Source organism: Plectropomus leopardus, chromosome 8 (assembly GCF_008729295.1).
Source record: "Plectropomus leopardus isolate mb chromosome 8, YSFRI_Pleo_2.0, whole genome shotgun sequence".
In the NCBI taxonomy this organism is placed as follows: domain Eukaryota; kingdom Metazoa; phylum Chordata; class Actinopteri; order Perciformes; family Serranidae; genus Plectropomus; species Plectropomus leopardus.
In genome coordinates this window covers 33,848,801-33,869,299 of record NC_056470.1, presented here as the reverse complement: position 1 = coordinate 33,869,299, position 20,499 = coordinate 33,848,801, and the positions used below count along the sequence as shown (strand labels likewise).

General features: G+C 40.0%; 1 protein-coding gene across 2 annotated transcripts in view; it reads left to right on the top strand.

Annotated features, from left to right (window-relative positions):
- dnmt3bb.1 (DNA (cytosine-5-)-methyltransferase 3 beta, duplicate b.1) overlaps positions 1-20,121 on the top strand; it is a 37,409-nt gene extending 17,288 nt beyond the window's left edge. The window contains exons 3-22 of one of the 2 annotated variants that reach the window (XM_042491547.1): positions 3,304-3,454; positions 4,371-4,456; positions 4,555-4,692; positions 5,913-6,056; positions 7,835-7,993; positions 8,095-8,202; positions 10,089-10,230; positions 10,327-10,449; positions 10,950-10,994; positions 11,146-11,225; positions 12,363-12,475; positions 12,612-12,795; positions 13,158-13,242; positions 13,356-13,501; positions 15,628-15,718; positions 15,832-15,977; positions 16,330-16,415; positions 16,649-16,718; positions 16,827-16,945; positions 17,178-20,121. In XM_042491547.1, coding sequence (XP_042347481.1) covers positions 3,304-3,454; positions 4,371-4,456; positions 4,555-4,692; positions 5,913-6,056; positions 7,835-7,993; positions 8,095-8,202; positions 10,089-10,230; positions 10,327-10,449; positions 10,950-10,994; positions 11,146-11,225; positions 12,363-12,475; positions 12,612-12,795; positions 13,158-13,242; positions 13,356-13,501; positions 15,628-15,718; positions 15,832-15,977; positions 16,330-16,415; positions 16,649-16,718; positions 16,827-16,945; positions 17,178-17,319 — 2,358 coding nt within the window. In that variant the 3' untranslated portion in view covers positions 17,320-20,121. Of the gene's footprint in view, positions 1-3,303; positions 3,455-4,370; positions 4,457-4,554; positions 4,693-5,912; positions 6,057-7,834; positions 7,994-8,094; positions 8,203-10,088; positions 10,231-10,326; positions 10,450-10,949; positions 10,995-11,145; positions 11,226-12,362; positions 12,476-12,611; positions 12,796-13,157; positions 13,243-13,355; positions 13,502-15,627; positions 15,719-15,828; positions 15,978-16,329; positions 16,416-16,648; positions 16,719-16,826; positions 16,946-17,177 lie in introns of both variants that reach the window. The other variant, XM_042491546.1, reaches the window with a different exon arrangement.
- Positions 20,122-20,499: the final 378 nt, after the last annotated feature.

The window sequence follows — 20,499 nt, the reverse complement described above, 5'->3', positions numbered from 1 at the left end:
CTTGATGTCATAAGTGCATAAACATGGTAGGCAAAATTTAATGTTTGGTCAATGGTAAGAAACTTTTTTTAATTACCGTATGGAAACAGCCTCTTGTTTAACACTCTTAGTATTAAAATGCAACTCATCTTCCGTGTAGTTCCCATGTTGTTCCCACTTAATGACCTCAAAGCACATGAGCACAACAAAGTCGGAAGAATGACTTCCCAACTCGGAAACTCCAACATTACATAAATGCGGCATAAATGAATGATTACGTCACAATTAAAACTGTCCAGTGGGTCCTATCAGGGACCTACACTAAAATGGAGACACAAAGGACCGACTACGAGGCTGTTCCTGTAAATGCTCCCGCCTCCTACACTGTAAAATCTGACGGGGTGGTCTTACTAACAAAAATTTAGGAAACCAATTGCCTTGAAAAATGTAAGTAAATATAGCTGTAAGCCTTCATTTATATTTACTTTCTAAGTATTTTTTAAATGTACTTAAATTTTGTTTTATGTAATTGAAGTTGTTACAAGTTCAAAATGACAACTTTCAGTAAACCGAGTTTACTGTGCCTTATATCTGTATTCTGGTGGCTGCAAACTACTCAGTCATATTTGCATTTTCAAATTAACACAAAACTGACAGATGTCTGAACTTCATTATTGTCAAAATCCTAGCTGTCATGATCAAGTTAAGTCGGACTAACTTGGTTTACTGAAGTTGCAAAACTTAGAAAAAACAATGTGATTTCACATGTCATTTTTAAGTTGCAACAACTTGACAAAATTTAGTAAATACAGATAGAATTTTAATTAAATTCCACAAGTAGAAGTCAAATACACTTGACTTTTTCAAGGCAATCGGTTTCCTATATTATTTTATGTAAGATCAACATGTCAGATTTTACAGTGTAGGTTTTAGCCCGAGTTTTCCCATTGGAAACACAACTATTGTTGCTGCAACACACAGATGACCTTCTGGCATTTCACAGCATGAAGCAGCTAATGCTTAGTTACCACTGCTGAACATCCCTGGTTTCATCTTTCACACACAAACACACATGCGTAAGCACAGACACATGTACATATTTAAACATACACACTCACAAATCTCCCAACGTGTTACCTAATTACATCAATATCTGCTTTTTTGTTCTCTGTATTCCTCTAATCTAAATGGAGAAAGCAGGATTAGCTGGAATCAGTACCTTTAAGTTGGATGTCTTAAATTCGTGTCTGGGCAGGTTGGTTTCTTAACCTTCATTGAGGTGAGAGATCAGGTGATGCAGAGAAAAACAGTAATAAAAGCTTTCCTGCTCACCTTCAGGCCACCTGTGTGACGGCGGATGACTCACCGTCAGCGAGAGTTAATACCTCATACATTCATCATCCGCTGTGTTATTCTTGTGCAGTGTTTGTGTTGAGTCAGAGAGGATACCTCAGGTGGACATGCGGGTGCACCTCATGGTCTCTGACAAGTTAAACAGTTTAGATATATTGGCAGTGTAAATGTTTGATTTGCGCACCTAAGCAAAATAAAACAGCAAGAATGTGTTTCATTAATAAAAACAACGCCCCGAGGGAAGGGAAGGTTTGACTTTCAAAAAGACATTCATGCCATGCAGCTTTTTTAAAAACCTTTTTTTAAAAGTGATTTGTCTTAACAACTGCTCTGTTTTAATCTTTTGTCTTGTCAACAAAAAACTTGACATTTTAGTGTTTGGGAAAATAGTCATACTTCCTTTTGTTTTTTGAATTGCTTGAGGAAAAAGCTTCATATCAGATGTAATTAAGTAAATATTACTGGTATCTATAGCCTCATTCCCACTGCACAAAAACATGCCACCATCTGGCTTTTTAATGCAATAGAATTACTTACGATTGACATTTACATGTCAAATAACTCTGCAGTAGACATGGGTTTTAACGGCATGATCAACATTGATGGGAACACAACACCCTGGTGAACGCGTTAATTTCAGCTCCTTAACTTGCGAGATGCAATGACGCAGCCACTAATTACCCTCCATCTCCTTTCAAGCTGCGCTCAAATATTACTCCAAGTTAGTCTGCACCGAGTTTGAAAGAGAGACTGAATAAGTAAGAGATATATAAATAGAAGAAAACACTGAAACGTTTTCAAATAACCCTGTTCCTTCTGCTGTCTACTGTTCACTTGTTCTCCAGCCTGTCCGTGATGTCGCCCGGACACACCAACAAAAAATCTTCACGTACACACACAAGCTAACAGAAAGGTAGACTCGTGTGCTGCAGCTGTGTGTTCACTGGCAGTGGGATTGAAGCCAATTGCCCATATTTAGTGGACATACAATACACAAGCTAATATGCTGAGGGATTTTAAGTGCTCTGAGCTGTGTGTTACTAGATTACAGGAATATCTGGTGACCGCTTAGTATCAGGTATCAAACCTGTGCAGTCAAAGACTGGTGTTTACTGTTATATACTTTGGACGCTATGCATATCCGACAGACTGACAGGTTAAATCTGGGGATGTTGAGCGTTGATGTCAGTCGCCGTATCAAACACGCTGTAATCATCTTCGGCTTTGGGTGGGCCGTCAGGTGGAGGCTGCCTTTAGGTGTGTTATTACTGACAACACTTCTCCTTCTCTTCCATAGTACTTAATTATGTTCTATTAAGTGGTTTCTAGACATCATGGTTTTAAAAAATGAAAAGAAAGAAATTAAAAAGAGTTTGTGGAGTTAAAACGATGTCCAAGCCTGGAAACCTGGACAGAAATCAGTCCTTTTATACTGCGTTCAGACGCAGGGAAAAATGTCAATAAAAGTATTTTACAGAATTATTATCTAATTAAATCAGGCCTTTTTTTGACTCTCCATTTTTTTTTGTTTATTTGTTTGTTTGTTTGTTTGTTTGTTTATGCCCATTTTCTGGTATTTTTTCTCGAACTTTTACTAATATTTTACTTTATTTTTCTTCTTCCCATGTTTTTGAAAGATCCAGCGACAAATCCAAAATTAATCCCGAATGTGAAAGTTTACGTCATTTAAGAAGCAGATTGTTAAAGCAGTTTTCCAGAAAGAATAATGCCTTTGTAGCAGAATTTTCAGCATGGTATTTGGATGTGCCTAACTGAAGTGCACCTTGGGATTTGTGGTTAACTCTCTTCACTCTATTCTCTCATCAGTTTCACTCCTCACTTCTTCGCCGTAGTTGACATATTTCATCACTTAAGTCTTCCTCCTTATCGCATCAATCAATCAATCAATACTTCGCTTAAAGTGAATGAGTCACCTTATCTAACGCTCCCTTCCTTTTCCTCTCTCTTTAGGCGCCGGTGAACGGAGACACGCCTCCAGCTGAGGGCCTATCAGAGAACGACAGCGGATTGGAGCTGATCAATGAGAACAGCCCTCTGACCGCGGCTGAACCGCCATCCCCCTTCAGCCCCAAGCAGAACGGAGACGCTGCCTCACCTCAAGGTAACACACACACACACACACACACACGCACAGACATCAGCATAAGTACTTAGGCAGTGACACATTTTCGTATCTTAAACCTCAGACAATAATCCACACAGAAAATGAATTGATCCACATTAAGAATATTTTTTGTTCTTAAAATGTTTTAAGGTGCCAGTGTGCATTTAAAAAGCATCATAATAAAGCTGTTAATTAATTTGCCAGTTGCTAACCTTGCATCCTTAGCTCACTTGGACAAAAAATCACCCAATGGCAGCTTTTGAATACAGTTACGTTATGATTTTCTGTTGGTTTTGGCCGCTAAATGGGGCCAAAGGGTCGACTGATACTGGTTTTTCAGGGCAGATAACATTTATGCATTTAATGTGCTTAGTTTAACTGGGATTATGTGCAACTGTATGTCTGATGTAGTTTTTGTTTAGACTGTAAAGGTGTGATTATTGTTTTTTATTGTAAGTGTGGAGTTTTTATCTGTGCAGATCGTAATGTCAAAGGCTTTTATTTTCATGCCATGGTCATGTTGGACCTTAAAAACACACTGTGACGCGTTTCAAGCCTTCATCAAAGAGTCAAATAGATCTCAGTGTATCTGACGCAAAGAGCACCTCGATCGGACTGACTTTGAGTCCAGAAAGTGCTCCTTTTCTTGCTTTTTTTTATCTTAATCCTGTTTGTTTGGGATCACACAGGAATCACTGCATTCTCCCGAAACTGGGGACCAAACTGATTCTTTCAAAGCCGACATTTAGCACTTTAAGCTCAAAGGCAAATCCAATGTGGTGTATTTCAGAGAAGAAACAACAGAGAAAAAGTGACAGTCCTGCTACTCTCTGTCTGCACGTTTTCTCTTGAAAAAGTTTCATTTCGGCCATCTGTCGAACCGTCTGTTGATCTTCTCTCCGTCTCCTCTCAGATGGTAACCAGTGTACGAGGGGGAGCAGGAAGAGGAGCAGGAAGAAGTCAGAGGAGGAGGAAACTACCTGGGACTCCTACAGCGAGGTATGACCACAAATATGTGATTTCGTGGAAGTGTGTTAATAAATCTTCTTTGGGGAAACTTGACATTAAATTAACTGTGTTTGTGTGTGTGTTTCCAGGACAAGACTTCAGGAGCGTCTCAGCTGAGTTTGAGACAGACACCTCGACCCAGAACCATCTACCAGGCCGGTCTGACTCCACATGCACACAACAAACCTCGCAGACAGAGCCGCAAACAGGAGCACAGCATGTTACTGGTAAACCACACACACACACACACACACATACACACATTTTTTTACCCCATGCAGAGATGTTGCTTCTGCAGAAATGTGTTATGATTAAAACATTAAACCTTGCAATGTCGCCCGTTTTCAAATACTATTTGTCCCTTCTTATTTGAATGACTTCCCTCAGGACTAATTCTTATTTACCAAATACCCAAATCATCTAAATCAGGTCCCTGTCCGACACGGATAAACACAAACATGTTCTTTGACCCTCATTACTTGTTGTAGTTTGCAGCGCACAGTTTTGCAATACTGTGGAAAATTCTAAGCAACGGTTCAGTCAGTTCAAGTTTGTTTTCATTTCCCCACATCCTGGTGTCTCCATAAAAAGCCGTGAGTCAGAGGAATGATGTCCACAACTATGAAGAAGAAGTGGTTGTAAAAACAAATTTTCCTTTTGAACTCCTGCAGATTTGAGCCGTTGAATACATCAGAGAATAAAAAGTGCTCATCTGTTCTTTCTTCTTTTGTTTGTCATTGGGAATCCATTAACCCTCAAATTGCGTAAATTGAAAATGCGATTACGAAGTAAGCCTTATGGAAACATCAGTCTCGAAAAAATCCCATTTATCTTGAAAGATATAAAAAAAACATACTTTTTTTTCTTTCATAGGAGAAATAGCAGAAATAACGCTGCTAATGTTTTGAACATCCATCGCCATGATTCTTGTAATGTTATCACCAGAGGAGAATTTGCATAACATCACTCAGTGGAAACACAGTCATCTTGCAGTTGTATAGTTAACATTATTGTTTGTTAATTCAATTAATTAACAAACAATCAGCATAAATATGTGAATATTTAAATTATAATATTGCTAATGTGCTGAGTGAGTAAAGTGTTTTAAATACAAAACTGTGCCTTGTGCTACAAGTTTAAAATATAAATACGTGTGCCGGGGCCTTCAGGTCCTTCAAAGGGTCTTGAAGAAGCTGCAGTGATTTATGGTGGAGATGACAGGGTGGTGTGTCTGACTGTGTGTGTGGTGGAGATTGTTTATGTTTCTATAACAGTCTGTCCTCAGGTGTAGAGCACTTCTTAAAGGACACTTAAAAAGTACTTATCATAGGTATGAAGGAGGGATAATAACAGCCGTAAAAAAAAGTACCTTGCATGTCTTTTTCTGTCTTTTACTCTCACAAAAATATTCCTTTGAGTCTAATAAAACTCTATCTCTCTCTGGCAGTGTGGTGGTGGCCCTCGGGTGGCTGTGGTTGTTTCCGGCGGGGTACCTGAGGCCCCTCGTCTGGAGCTGATGGAACAAGACTCCAAGGACTCGGCCCAGAGCATCAGCACCTCATCCAGCTCAGAGATCCAGCCGGAGTATAATGTAAGATGTGTTAGAGAAACCAGATGTGCACCCACTCACAGGGGAAAAATGTAATAACTGATGACTGTTAACCCATCACCACTTCAGTTTTCAGATTACGATGCAAAAACATTTGTAAGCAAGTTTAAAGGATTGCGCATTCTTGGAGGTTTGAGGTTTTGGAGCACTTTCCCATTTACACTTAAGGGTAAATTAAATATACTTTAAAAAAAGTCTGAAATTGACCCACCAATCGTCAGAAATATACCTTGAAAGCACTCTTGAAAAAAGGGTTTAGGATGAGCAAAGGGGAAGAAAAGAGAGAGTCAGGCAGCTGTGCAGGAGAGACGGCATATTTTAAAAAGGGGAAGTGGAGGTTTGGCAGCGATAGAAAGAGGAGGAGGGTAACTCCCTTCACAGACCACAGAGCCTCCTCCACCTGGCCTTGTGTTAATGCAGGTGGCCACAAACACACACACACACACACTCACACACATGCACACACAGAGTCTGGCTGTGTTTGCTCTGTATCAATAGTTTCATTCAGGTCAGGATGACCGCCAGTCTGCACAGCCAGGCTTGTGTGTGTGTGTGTGTGTGTGTGTGTTTGTGCGCTCATACAGATCTGCATGTCTTCTGCCTGCACGGCATCTCACACACTTTTTTCTGTGTTTGTGTGTGTTTCCACTCGTCCCCTGCTGAATCAGTGGAGTGTAGCATCCTGCAGAGGAGTCAGACTCCATTACAAAACCTAATGGGTTTTCTCTCCTAGAGCGGACTGAAGGATCACATAGCTTCAGCTCAACTGGGATTTGTTTGCAAGTGTAGAAATCTGCTCACAAACCAGCACACATAACGTTCAAAAGAAAAACAAGGGGGGGGGGGATTTGTGGTATTATTGGGGGCGTTTGATGTTTTCTTTAAGACTAAAGTTCAAAGCTAACAGCAGAAATAAAGGAAACACCTGAGCAAAGGAGCAAAGTGTAGATTGATGCCGAGGAGGACAAACCCTGATGCTTAAAACATCTGAATATTAATCGTGATAAAATTTAGATGTGATGTTGAAATTTAAAACTTGCTTTTCTTTCTGACACCTAGAGGATCAGAAGTCAGGGTCAGAAGTTAGAGCTTATTTTTATTTCTATTGTATAGACTTAAAGGATTAAAAATACACGGTACATGAGTTATAGCTCCGCAAAAATGAGTGACTTCAAAAATGACTTAGTGATCGAACATTGATCCATGGTCAGTTGTTTGCTTGATGTGTCAGGCCCCTTAACTTTTAGCTATAGCTGTAGGGGAAAGTTAAAGTGTTTCTCCCCAAATATCAACCTTTTCCCTACTTTCTTTTCTACATCTTCATCCAAGATAAATGTTAAGGGTTTCTGCAAACTAATATGTCAAGGTTGGTTTTCAGCTTTTGCATCAAACAAATTTCTCTCAAAATTTTCTTTCTTTCTGTCAAACCATCAGTCTAGCTCTCTTCAAGTCACCTTTATTCTTCCTCTCTTCATCTAAAAACTCATGAATCCTCCTTTCATCGAGGCATCAAGACAAGAAGATATTTCTGCCAAAGTGTCCTTTTTTTCTCATCTGTACGCTGCACCTGCAGATCAGAGGAAGAGAGAGGTTCCCAAAAAATCTTTCATCAGTAACTTGAATTTTCTGCCCTAATTCCCTCCTCTCCACACCGCAAACTTTTCTTGACTCTACATTTTGTCACCATGTTGACTCTACTTTTTTGCATTTGTAAAGTAGTACAAAGCACAAGATTGTGACCTTTTCTCTCCTACATTCAGGACAGCAAGGGTTTTGGCATCGGCGAGCTGGTGTGGGGGAAGATCAAAGGCTTCTCCTGGTGGCCCGGCATCGTGGTGACGTGGCGCGCCACCGGCAAACGGCAGGCCAGCCACGGCATGAGGTGGCTGCAGTGGTTTGGAGACGGGAAGTTCTCTGAGGTGAGGACAGGAGGAGGAAAACCAAACAGACTGAAGGAGTGAAATAAAATAACAGCTGTACATGTCATTCTTTGTCTGATGCCACGTTTGTTTCTGTCCAGGTTTCAGCCGACAAACTGGACTCCATCACCGCCTTCCCAAAGTTCTTCAGCCAGGCCTCTTACACCAAGCTGGCCTCCTACCGCAGGGCGATCTTTCAAGCACTGGAGGTGAGTGTCAACGTGGATCTTTCTTTCCGATATAACTCCCTTAATCTTTACTTGACCTTTGCTTTTATTTGCAGAGCAGAGTGCACCTGCCCTCCTTTGCCTCAGTGCAGGTGGCTCCAATTACACTGTCGATACGCAAGAGTGTGTGTGTGTGTGTGTGTGTGTGTGTGTGTGTGTGTGTGTTCAGGAGGTGACGGTGGTGGATTATGTTTCTGATCTGAGGTCTGCTGTAAAAACATACTGTGAGGTTTTCCTGCCAAGAACAATGCTGGTTCATTGGTAGGGCATTAATGCACGTTTACATTACAGTGTGTGTGTGTGTGTGTGTGTGTGTGTGCGTGTGCGTGTGCGTGTGTTCATTCACCATTGGCCAAGTAAAATAAACACAGATGTGTCAAAAGGATTCCTCCACACTATCATTACCTGTATCTTATCCCGTCATTAAAATAAGACGGAGGATGACAAGAGAGGAGAAAGTCAGATTATTTATCAGACAACATGCAGGTGGAGAGACAGACGGAAAATATGCGATTGCACATGAGATAAAGAATATTTTAATTGCTTGAATCTTGGCCAAAAACTTGCACCACAAAAACTAAAGTCGACACTAAACAAGCAGGCTTGTTCTGCACCTGCGTGAGAGGAAATTACTGTCCAAAGCAGAAGGTGGTGGTAGTCAGAATTCATTTCTCAAGAAGAGACAACAGAAAACTGACAGGACCGATTCGACACGCAGCCTAGTCAGTAACACAATGAGTTGTTGAAAGAGCAAATGACTTCAGAGTTTCTGAATTCTCAGTTTGAAATTTCAACTGCAACACCCTCTAAAGTTGGAATTGCAACTTGGAAAGTAGGAGAAACCCCACCTCATCACAGAAGTTTTTAAAACTTGAGCGGATCATCTGCAAGTTTTGAATCCACAATTCCTTGGTGAAATCGTGGATTACCAGATCCCAGACATCCCTCATACGTGGCCCACGTGTAGGGGACTTTCCTTTAACGCTCACATAACACGCCTGTGTGGCCTTGGAGTAGAAATAATGACGGCAGAGGAGGTGGCTGCAATTAAAATGAACCTGCTAATGTTTTGAACGTCCATCGTCATGCTTTCATGCGTCATGCTTCTCTGAAAACTTGCACAGAAAGTACATTTTTGACCTTTAAAAAACAGAAAAAATGAATTCATTGAAAATTGAATTCATTTTTTTACCTTAACAAATGTGAGTAAGAGAACGCACGGGTGGATGTCCTTACTTGTTAGCTACAACACTTCTCTCCATCTTTCATTCTCGTCTGTGTTTGTGTTACGGAGACTCTCTCTCTCTCTCTCTTTCACTCTGTCTGCTTAATGACATTTAGCTGACAGATGTGTTTGTCTGTCAGGTGTGTGTGTGTGTGTGTGTGTGTGTGTGTGTGTGTGTGTGTGTGTGTGTGTGTGTGTGTGTGACTGCAGGCCTCTTCATGCTGCTGTTTTCTCTCTCTCTGCTTGTGGCCACTTTGTTTCGTTTACCTCGTTCGCCCTGTCTACATCCTGTCATCCCTCTGCAACTCGTCTCGATCCTCGACAGTCACTCAAACATCTCAATAAGATTTTTTAAAAACCCTCCTCCACTCTCTCACTGTCTCTCTCTCTACTTGCCATTTCTCGCCTCCTTTCTTCATGGACTAGAAAACGAGGAGGAAGTTTAAACCTTTAAAACTGTATTTTTTCTCTGATAGTAACAAAACCTATCATATAATTCATAATAAAATGACAATGAGGACATTCTGCTCCATACTTTTGATGCTCGGAGCTCATTTTGCAAAAGTGAATTATATTTTGGAGCTTTCTGTCACTTTCGTTTCATTTTAAAACTGTCTTCATGTCACATCTGTCTCCCTCACAGATGGCCAGTATCCGGGCGGAGAAAAAGTTCCCTCCCTGTGAGTCGGACAACCCAGACGACCAAGTCAAACCCATGCTGGACTGGGCCAACGGCGGCTTTCTGCCCAAAGGAGAGGAGGGACTCAAACCTACACACACTGCCGGTGAGCAAGGCAGCAGCACTGGACCATTCATAAACTACAAAAAACACAAGCGAGGAGATAAGAGTCAAATTGATCCGTCTTTGTGTCCCCCTGCAGACAGCAACCCTCTGGACCACCAGGTCCTCGATGTTTCCCTGCCAGAGTATTTCCCCAGCGCCAAGCGGCCCAGAGTCAGCCTCTGTAAGAACAAGGCGGCGCCCGAGGAGTCCTACAGCAGAGGTACAGGTCAAAGGTCAAACCCACTGTTTGGGGTTAATTGTTAGTGTGATCACGATACACTTAGAAAATCAGTTCTTTGGATGATCAAGAAATTTATGGCATCACAAAGTTTGCTACGATACCTTTTTGATTAAATTCAGAAGCTTGCTATCGACGAGCCGAATACTGCGTGCACGTGATCACAAGTGACATTGACAAACGCTGCTACTCCATGCCATTAGCAGAAAAAATGAAAATGTTTGGACTTTTATGCGTGCCCAAAAACTGCCAGGAAAATGCACCGCACAGCAGCAAGAGAGGAGCGCGCTGTACCAAACGGAAACAATGGTTTTTGCTGGCGATGCTTTTTTGGCGATGGGTCTCGGTGTGATCGCCCCCTAACTGAAATTTCTGCTTTGGTAAAAACACTCATTGCAAATTGTTGAGTGAAATGTGAAACTGATGAAAATGTGTTTGTCTTTTCATTTTCATTTTTGACATTGTCTTTTGTTTCCTTTCAGAACAAATGGTGAATGAAGTTCTGAAGAATAAAAGAAGTATAGAAGGTAAAAACATTTTTACGTTCGGTGTTCCTGTCTGACCGGTGTGAATTGATTTGTGCATTATTAACAGTCTCATTCAGATTCACCTTTTCCACTGCTGATTAATGTGTATGTGTGTATACGTGTGTGTGTTTCTATATGTGTGTATTTGCAGAGTTCTGTCTCTCATGTGGAAAGATGAGAGTAGCAACCTTCCACCCGCTGTTTGAAGGAGGCCTGTGCCAAACATGCAAGGTAGCGCAAAAACACTATTTAATATTTCCCCAAATATGCAGCTCATCCATTTGAATTATTGAGTGTGACGTTTTCATGATTTCCTGCATTGGTCATGTTTCAGGTGCATTAAGGGGGTTTTTATCTCACTTTTTCGTTGGCACACATGCTGACACATCATACTAGTGAAAGTGACAATAACTCCCTTTTAATGTGAGTTGAAATAGAGCCACATTTATGATTTCAAACTATAAGTCAAAATGTCCTAAAAAAATTATTCTAAACTTCAGATATTTGCCATCTCTCACTCAATAACTCGTTAAATTAAATGAAACATTGTGCAAGTATCCGCTCTGCTCAGCTTCTATGTGCAAGGTGTTTAGTGGCTGCCAATCCGCTAACCTGCCCTGGAGACATTTCATATCCCAGACGTTGTGTGCTTAGGCAAGCAAAAAAACCCAAACATTGCTGAATGGGAAAAAAGGCTGAGTCACTGTGATATTAAGGCTGCTATGCGACAGATTGGTTTACCACACGATGACCAGGAAAACTGACCAGTAAAAGCTGGATGACTGGACTTTGACCACAGTTCGTGTCAGCGGAGAAAGAGAGGGGGAAGATTTTAGTGATTCATCCCAAGTTTCCTGGAACATTACATTAGGTCACAGCCTTGCCCACGCCCATCACTTGTACCAGATATTCAAACTGTAATGTCTCGCTGTCAGATCGCACCTAATGTAAACTACCGAGAGAAATAGAGCATGACGTGCGGCTTTATACTGAAAGACAGTTGTGATATCTGTCCGACTTTCACTGATATAAATGTTGGAAACTCCTTACAGTTTAATGCAATACAGTTTTTTTATTATTAACTGCTTATTTATTTTATGTTAAAGGGACCATGTACAGTTTAAAACATAAATGTTACCATTTGATGCATCGCACCAGCTTATAGCTTAGAGCTAATTAGCATCAGCAGTCCCTCGGCAGGTGTAATTGTCGCCTCGTCTTCCCACCAAATAATAGAAAAGTATAGATAAAGACTCGGATTGTTAGTGTCTCGATAGTGGTATCAATATCAATAATGATCCCAATCCTCAGTAAGAAGCCAGGTGTTTGAAGTAGTACCTATAAGTATTTTTATTTCTGTGTATTCAGGACGTGTACCTGGAGATGTCCTACATGTACGATGACGACGGTTACCAGTCCTACTGCACCGTTTGCTGCGGAGGTCGAGAGGTTCTCCTCTGTGGAAACGCCAACTGCTGCAGGTGTGACACACACACACACACACACACACACACACACACACACACACACACACAAAGAACACATTATATTAACTGCTTCCTTGTCCGCAAATGTCTTTATCTGTCCATTCACCTCCTTTTTCTCTCCTCCTTCCAGGTGTTTCTGCGTGGACTGTCTGGACATCCTGGTTGATCCCGGAGCGTCCAACAACGCTCGCTATCTGGACCCGTGGCGATGTTACATGTGCCAGCCGCTGCTGCAGTACGGCGTCCTGAAGCGGCGGCACGACTGGAGCCTCAAGCTGCAGGCATTCTTCGCCAATGACAACGGACAGGAGTTTGTGAGTCACTTTGGATGTTTTTTCTTTAGACGTTTGGTATCATTTGAAAAGCTTAAATAATCTGTGGGGTTAGTGTTTATTTACGTAGTTACTTAATTTTTTTTCTTGTTTAGCTCTGTCTTTCTTCTCTGTAAATAACAATGAAAATATGTAGATATTTGACTTTGGGTATGTGGGTGTATGAATATATGTTTAATTAATTAGTATTCATACAACAGCCCTGCAGAGCACATCATCAGTCTTTGGGTAATGAAGTGACATCCAACTTATGAGAACAATTTTTAGCCGCATGGATAAGAATAAGACACTAGATGCTTGAAATAGAATTTGTCTTTATTTTCTGTCTTCTGTTTATCTTTCAGGAAAAACCAAAGATTTACCCAGCAGTCCCTGCAGAGCAGAGACGACCGATCAGAGTCCTCTCCCTGTTTGACGGCATCGCCACCGGTGAGTGTGTGAATGATGAGAGACGGACGGTGAATGGAGGGATTTGTGCCAATTTCTTGATATTTCACTGATCTGGAAGGCTCCATACAAACGGTGTATGTCTGTGTCTCCAGGCTACCTGGTTCTGAGGGACCTGGGTTTCAAGGTGGACCAGTACGTGGCGTCAGAGGTGTGTGAGGACTCCATCTCAGTGGGCGTCGTCAGACATGAAGGAAAGATCCAGTACGTCCACGATGTCAGGAACATCACAAAGAAAAACGTAAGAAAGACACTTATTTCACTTCAATATACATTTTATAACACACATTCCTGCTCATCTCCCTTTTATAAACCTGGAGTTTAATTTGTGTGAATAAGGATCCTTAAAAAGTCTTAATTTATCTAAAAATGGGGCCTTAATTTATATTAAAATGACCTAAATTCATCTTACAAATGTCTTAAAATTCATTGGAAATAGGATTTTTATGAATCGTTCTTTTATTCTGATGTTACATTGTAAAATATCAAAATAACTGGTTACATCGATTTTTTGGTTCAATTGTTAAATAGATTCGTCTCATTAAACTCGTAATGATGGGAAGTTGTTGAATCTCACACACAGAGTGAGAAACACAAAATCGCCAAGGAAACCTACTAGAAATGCTACTACTACTTCTGTTGGTAAACTAAATAGATACGTTTATGACAATATAATATTGTCATTGTATTCCATGTTTTCCACTCTCAAAAGGATTGTTTTTTGTCTAAAAAGGACAAAAACATAATGTTTAAAGTTACAATAAACATTTCGGCAAAATAAAACTGTCCTTCAGTTTTGGTTATCAGAAAAAGAACCCATGAGTCAGCAGAAAGGCATCAGAGAGACACGTTTGTTTTTAATTCCTTTTCGCTTTTCGTTCTGCAAACATTTATTTTGTTTTTATTGACCTGCACAGAATATTTATAGCTAGATGGATTGCTGCACATTTTAGAGCATATGCTTACTTTTTTTCCAAGGATGGACTGGATTTGGGTGTAACGTTTGGACAGAACCATTAGCCTAGCTTAGCATAAGTGCTGCCTTCACATGCTCCTCGGAAATGAGTAGTTTGTTTAATCCGTGCACAAACACACATGAAAAAACAACAAATTCTGGTTTTATTTTGTGATGCACAGTTTATCGGTCCGTCTCGTGACTTGTGCAGCAGCTCCTCTGGCTGCAATTTATATTTTCAAACAGATGCAACGCAAAGCCGGGCACAAACATAAAAGAGGCATCAAGTTAACTAGAGAGAAAATGAAAAAGTGTGTTACTGTCCATATAAAAACACATAACACACACACACACACACACACACACACACGAACCAAACAGAGGCTGGCAGCTGCAGTGACGTGGTTCAGTTCAGAGGACAAAGAGCAGTTTCAACCTCTGTAAAATCCCCTCAGGAACCCTTTTAGTTGTTAGTCACACTGAGTGTAAGTGTGTGTGTGTGTGTGTGTGTGTGTGTGTGTGTGTGTGTGTCACTCCTTAATTCCTATTTCTGTCTTTCTCTTCATGTCTTTCATTCCTCTCTTCCCTCATTGTCTTCCTGTAAAAGGACTCTTATGTTCGGGGAAGGAGACGTGTGTGTGTGTGTGTGTGTGTGTGTGTGTGTGTGTGTCTGTGTGTGCGTGTGTCTGTGTGAGAGTGTGTCTGTGTGAGAGTGTGTGTGAGTGAGGTGAAAGAGAACAAAGGTTGAGCAGATGTTAGAGTTGAGATGGTGGGTTAATTTAGCAGTCTTGTGCCTGTTGCTGGTTAAATTAATAAATTACATGTGTAGCTGATTTAATTGATATGTCAGTTAAAAAATATTAATTAGAGACCATTTCAATTGTCGCATAAATGTTTGAGGATAAAATAACCATAAATTTCCAGTTCAAACTTTACGAACATGAAAATTTGCTGGTTTTCTTTATTTTTGTGATATTACACTGGAGATGTTGGGGTTTTGGACAATTTGTCTGAAAAAACAAGCAGTCCTGAGCATTTTAAATTGTTGGAACATTTTATGGACCAAACAGTTAATTCATTTTACAAATAATCACACAGATTATTGGAAAAAAACATGTTAAATTCAGCCATAATGCAGACCACTGCTTTTGTTATAGCATCAGTTTAGTGGAATTCTATTTATCTTTATACAATAATAATTACATAACGAGAAAACATCTACATGCATAAAATCTTGAATCAACCTGATAAAACTGGATGATCCTTGGTGCTAAAAATCTCACAGTTTTGCAAGAAAATCTGCAGAAAAATATAAAATCTCTATGTTTGTCCGAGTGTAATTTGTTGTTTTAGTCGTGCAGCAGCTGTAACTCCCTCAGTCTAACACTTGGTGGTGCTGTTGTCTCTCTCAGCTTCAGGAGTGGGGTCCATTTGACCTGGTGATCGGAGGAAGTCCCTGCAACGACCTGTCAATCGTCAATCCTGCAAGAAAAGGGCTCTACGGTAAATACCCGACAGAGAAAGACACATCAGAGAGTCTTTACTGAAGCACTAATACAGGTTGGTTGTTATTGTCTTTGGGTTTTTTTTCTGATGATGTTTTCTTGCTCCAGAAGGCACAGGGAGGCTCTTCTTTGAGTTTTATCGTCTGCTGAGCGAGGCCAAGCCCAAAGAAGGAGAGGACCGGCCGTTCTTCTGGATGTTCGAGAACGTGGTCGCCATGGGCGTCAACGATAAGAGGGACATCTCACGATTCCTGGAGGTGAGTTACAGGGACTGTAGAGGGTAAACAGCTGCAAAAAACACAAAGCAAGGACATCCACGAAGGAAAGATGATTATTTAAATAAGGCAGGGAAAGGCAGCTTTATTGGTATGGCTCATTTTGAAAAACAATTTAAAGGTCTTTACACAGAGCAATAAAATATAACATATCATGAAAGATACAGATTTACAGTAAAACACTAAAGAGGTAAGATATAAAGGGTGAAATAATATTAAATAATAATGGTGTATTAGTATATTATGCTATAAAATACAATGAGCTTATGAGTAATCACTGTGTCTTTGTGTGTTATTTATTTTTTAATTATTATTATTTCTGTTTTTTTTGCAGTGTAACCCTGTGATGATCGACGCTATCGAGGTCTCTGCTGCTCACCGTGCCCGATACTTCTGGGGAAACCTGCCGGGCATGAACAGGTAGGGAAAAAACACAACGTCTCATCATCATTTTAGAAACAATGAGTCCTGATTTCTAAAATATCAAACGAAGATATCAACCTGTGACTTCTCAGTGTCAATCAACATGTTACAGCACAGTATCTGAGACTAGAAGTGTTACTGTAATTTTCACAAAAAGCTATATTTATTTATATTGTGCGTGCGTTTTGCTTATGGTATCAGATACATGTGATGACTCCTCTGTGTTTCAGGCCTCTGTGTGCCTCTGGGATGGACAAGCTGGAGCTGCAGGACTGTCTGGATCACGGCAGAGTCGCAAAGGTTAGAGATGTGCACAGAGTGCAGACTCATGCCACTCTTCTTAGTTCTTTCTTTGCAAAACAGCTTCTTGGTTGCACTTATTTGACTGTGTGTTTGTTTGTTTTGTAGTTTGGGAAGGTGCGCACCATCACTACCCGCTCCAACTCCATCAAACAAGGGAAGGATCAACACTTTCCTGTCCTGATGAACGGGAAGGAGGACATTCTGTGGTGCACTGAGCTGGAGAGGTGAGCGGGAAAATCACACATAAACACTGTTAACAAAGCCTTCAAATGACAAAAGATCAAATATTAGGGACGTGCAGATCCATCGTAACAACATCGATATCGGCCGATATTCGCATTGTTGATTGTCATCATGCTATCGGCAAAGGAGAAGATATTCATTGATTCATCAGACTGCTTTGGTACCATTGTGACACTGATTGTGATGGTGTTTGTGTACTTTCTCACCCTGCAGGATCTTTGGCTTCCCTGTCCACTACACAGACGTGTCCAACATGGGTCGCGGTGCCAGGCAGAAGCTTCTGGGCCGGTCCTGGAGCGTCCCTGTCATCCGGCATCTCTTCGCACCTCTGAAAGACTACTTCGCCTGTGAATAGACCCCAGCCATCACAGAGCAAACCGACGCCACTATGATTGAACACCAGCTTTTCTTTTGTGATACTGGCTCTGAGAAAAAAGTGGTGGGATTGTCTCCCGTCTGGCAGGCAAACAACCAGTTTCACTACGAATGAGTGAAGCTGGGAAATAGTAGCTGTTAGTTTCCAGCTCTTTTTTTTGGACCCTGGTGATAATACACTGCAGTCTTAAACACACACTAGATACACAAATACAGCAAAGGTTTATCACTACCCCAAAGTGTCAGGAAGAGAGAGGGAGGCCGGTCAGACTATAGGATCCATAACAGAGGCCAGGACAGAGCTCCTCCTCCCTGGAGGTTCAGCCGAGTTAAAAAGGGAAAAGACGACGACGCTGATTCTTCTGCTGTGTTCATAAACATTAGGCCTGTAGAGTGACTTTAACAGGATTTTATTTTTGTTTTAAAATGCCCGTAAAAGGTTTTGACAACACTTAGTAGTTGTAGACAAATAGAGACCAACATAGCACAGACAGTACAGCTGTTTAAGTGGCTTTGTATCAAACTTTTTTTTTTAAATAGGAAGTGTAAAAACATTTCAGAGGTCGCTCATCATCTCCGTTTAAAATGTGTGACAACAAGCTGCTGATACAGGCTGTTCATCGAAAAAAAAACACTTGAACCAAAGTCTTTAGATGGACAGTTTTCGGACTTCCTTGCTGTTCCTCTAGCCTCGTGCCTGAATGTGTTTTCTCAAAAAAGGGTTTCAGCAGTGTAGAAAAGCCAAAACATGATATTTTTGTCAAAATTCTAAGATAAATGGCCCAATCTCAACTGGATCATAAAAGATTAACCAGATTAACATTATTTTGTCAGCATTTAACAACAACATTTCCCATGAGTCTTGTGCTGTGTTCACACTACGAGCAACGCGGCGACTAGCTCGCCGTTGAATTGATGCTCGAGTGCTCGTTAATGTAGCAATGTCATCACGTTTGCTCCTTGCCGCAAATGACCTCGACAGAGTGTCATCTGAAATTCGTATTTAGTCAAAAATATTATCATCTTTAAACATTACATTTCGACACCCCCCAGAGAACCACAGCTAGAAACAAAAAATATAATTGGTTGAGGTTTCACCGCATCACTGGAGCGCTGTTGTGCGTCACACTCGTCTGCAGTGACAGTTAAAAGCGCTTTCATTGAAAAATGATTTGTGTCGCTCATGGTGTAAATGCAGTATTAGCCACACAGGTACAAGTTGTAGTTGTTCAATTCTAACATTTAATCTTTGTTATAATGTTGATAAAAAAGTGCTTAAATCATCCGATGGAGCAGAGGAGGATTTACGATTTGATTATGGAAAGAAAACCCGAGTACTGTAGGAAAACACATTCAGCAATGGAAGCTAGTGCAAAACAAGCTAACCTGGAGATGAAGCAGGAATTTGTCTTAGATTAGTTTATATTGTTAGTTAAAAAAAAAGAAAATTTTACTTTTAACTTTTGCTTTGAAGTTCGTATGAGCAAAATAGCTTCCTTAAAATAAAAAAAATCTAAATGTTTATTAAAGATAATATTAAAAAAAATTTTGTGTAGATAGTGTGAAACTTTAAGTTGTAATATGACCGCGAAATCTCCCTGAAAGCTACAAATACTTGAAACAAGCCAATGCAAAAACAGAGATAGAGAGAATGGTTTTTTTGTCTTTTTGCCAACCATTCCAGACAGCTGAGAATGAAAGAGTAATGGCATTTATCCTACTGATTTTTATCTTTGAAATAACGTAATATCAGTTCACTGTAATGACTGGATGACAGGAAACACTGTTGAACACACAATGCCTTTTTTAAACTCAACACTGACTTTTGGTTTTAGAGTTCTTTATTTCAAAAAAAGAGGACTGACATGAAAATCATCTCTGATCTCTGATGCTGGTTGATACTGTGTGGTGCACATGCTTTTGTGTACAGTATGTAGCCTATAAATATTTTTTACATTATTTAACTTCAAACACCCAAGTTTGTTGCAAAAATGTAAATTTATAATGCACATTAACAATGAACAAAACGTTGTTTTTTTAACCTGCATTTATATGTCATACTGTATGCCTAAGCTTTGGCATGTTCACCAGACAGAAGAATTTACTGGATGGTTTGTTTTGGTACCAATTCTCTTGATGTGACCAAATTCACAAAAACTTGGCGCTGTCTTTTTAAAAATATCTTTTATTGTTTGTTTGCGAACTGGAAGATTTTGAAATGCTGTCGGCTGTCACCAAATCGTACTAAATGGGCATTACCTCAGACAAAGGGGCAACTGTACATCCCTCCTCCTGTAGGATCTCTGTTCTGTGAATATATACTGTAGCTTTATGCTCCTATATGCCCTGTGTTTGTATATATATATAGCTTGTATTTTATCACTGGAACTTTTTTTACACAATGTTTTGCGTACTGTATCGACAGAGAGGTTTACAAGTGTTAAACTCTCTTGTATGACCAGGAACTACATTATTTTTTTAAAACTCAAAATGCACAACCTTTTAAGAACTTTTTTCTTTCGTGTTAAAATGACCGGTAAATTTAGAAATGTACTGGACTCCGCTATGGTGCTCAAAAAGGCCGCTGTAAGTGCCACCAGGAGCTTCTTTTCGTTTTCAGTTCTGATTTTAAAGTCCTTTAAAAAAACCAAAAAGTTATTGTTTACATGCTTCATTAATACTTCTGAGCTTGTTGAATGTTTTGCTTGAAAACAGTACGCAAAAAAATCTAGTTTTTATCTTTTTTGTAACTGCTCTTTTAAGACTTTTTATATTGAGAACATACAGTATATATTAACAGTATAAAGCTTTTTTTTAAAAAAAAATTGTAATGTTATAGCACATTGTAGAGCATATTAATCAATAGCTTTTTGATATCTTGCGTTATTTAGATGTAAAGCATTTGAGTGTAATTGTAGGCTCGATGTGAATGATGTCTGAGAACAGTTTCTTTTATTGCTATAACTTGTTAGTGCTTTAACTTTTATCAGGATTGCAGTCACCGATTTTTTTTTGTTTCGCATGTTTACCTTTTTATGAATCTAAAGTGCAAAAGCATTTCAAAAGAACAGATTCTGTGCTATTTTTATACTTTGACTAGTGGAAATGTGTTGATGTATTTTTTTTATGTTTGTGTACTTCTTATAGCAACCTATATATA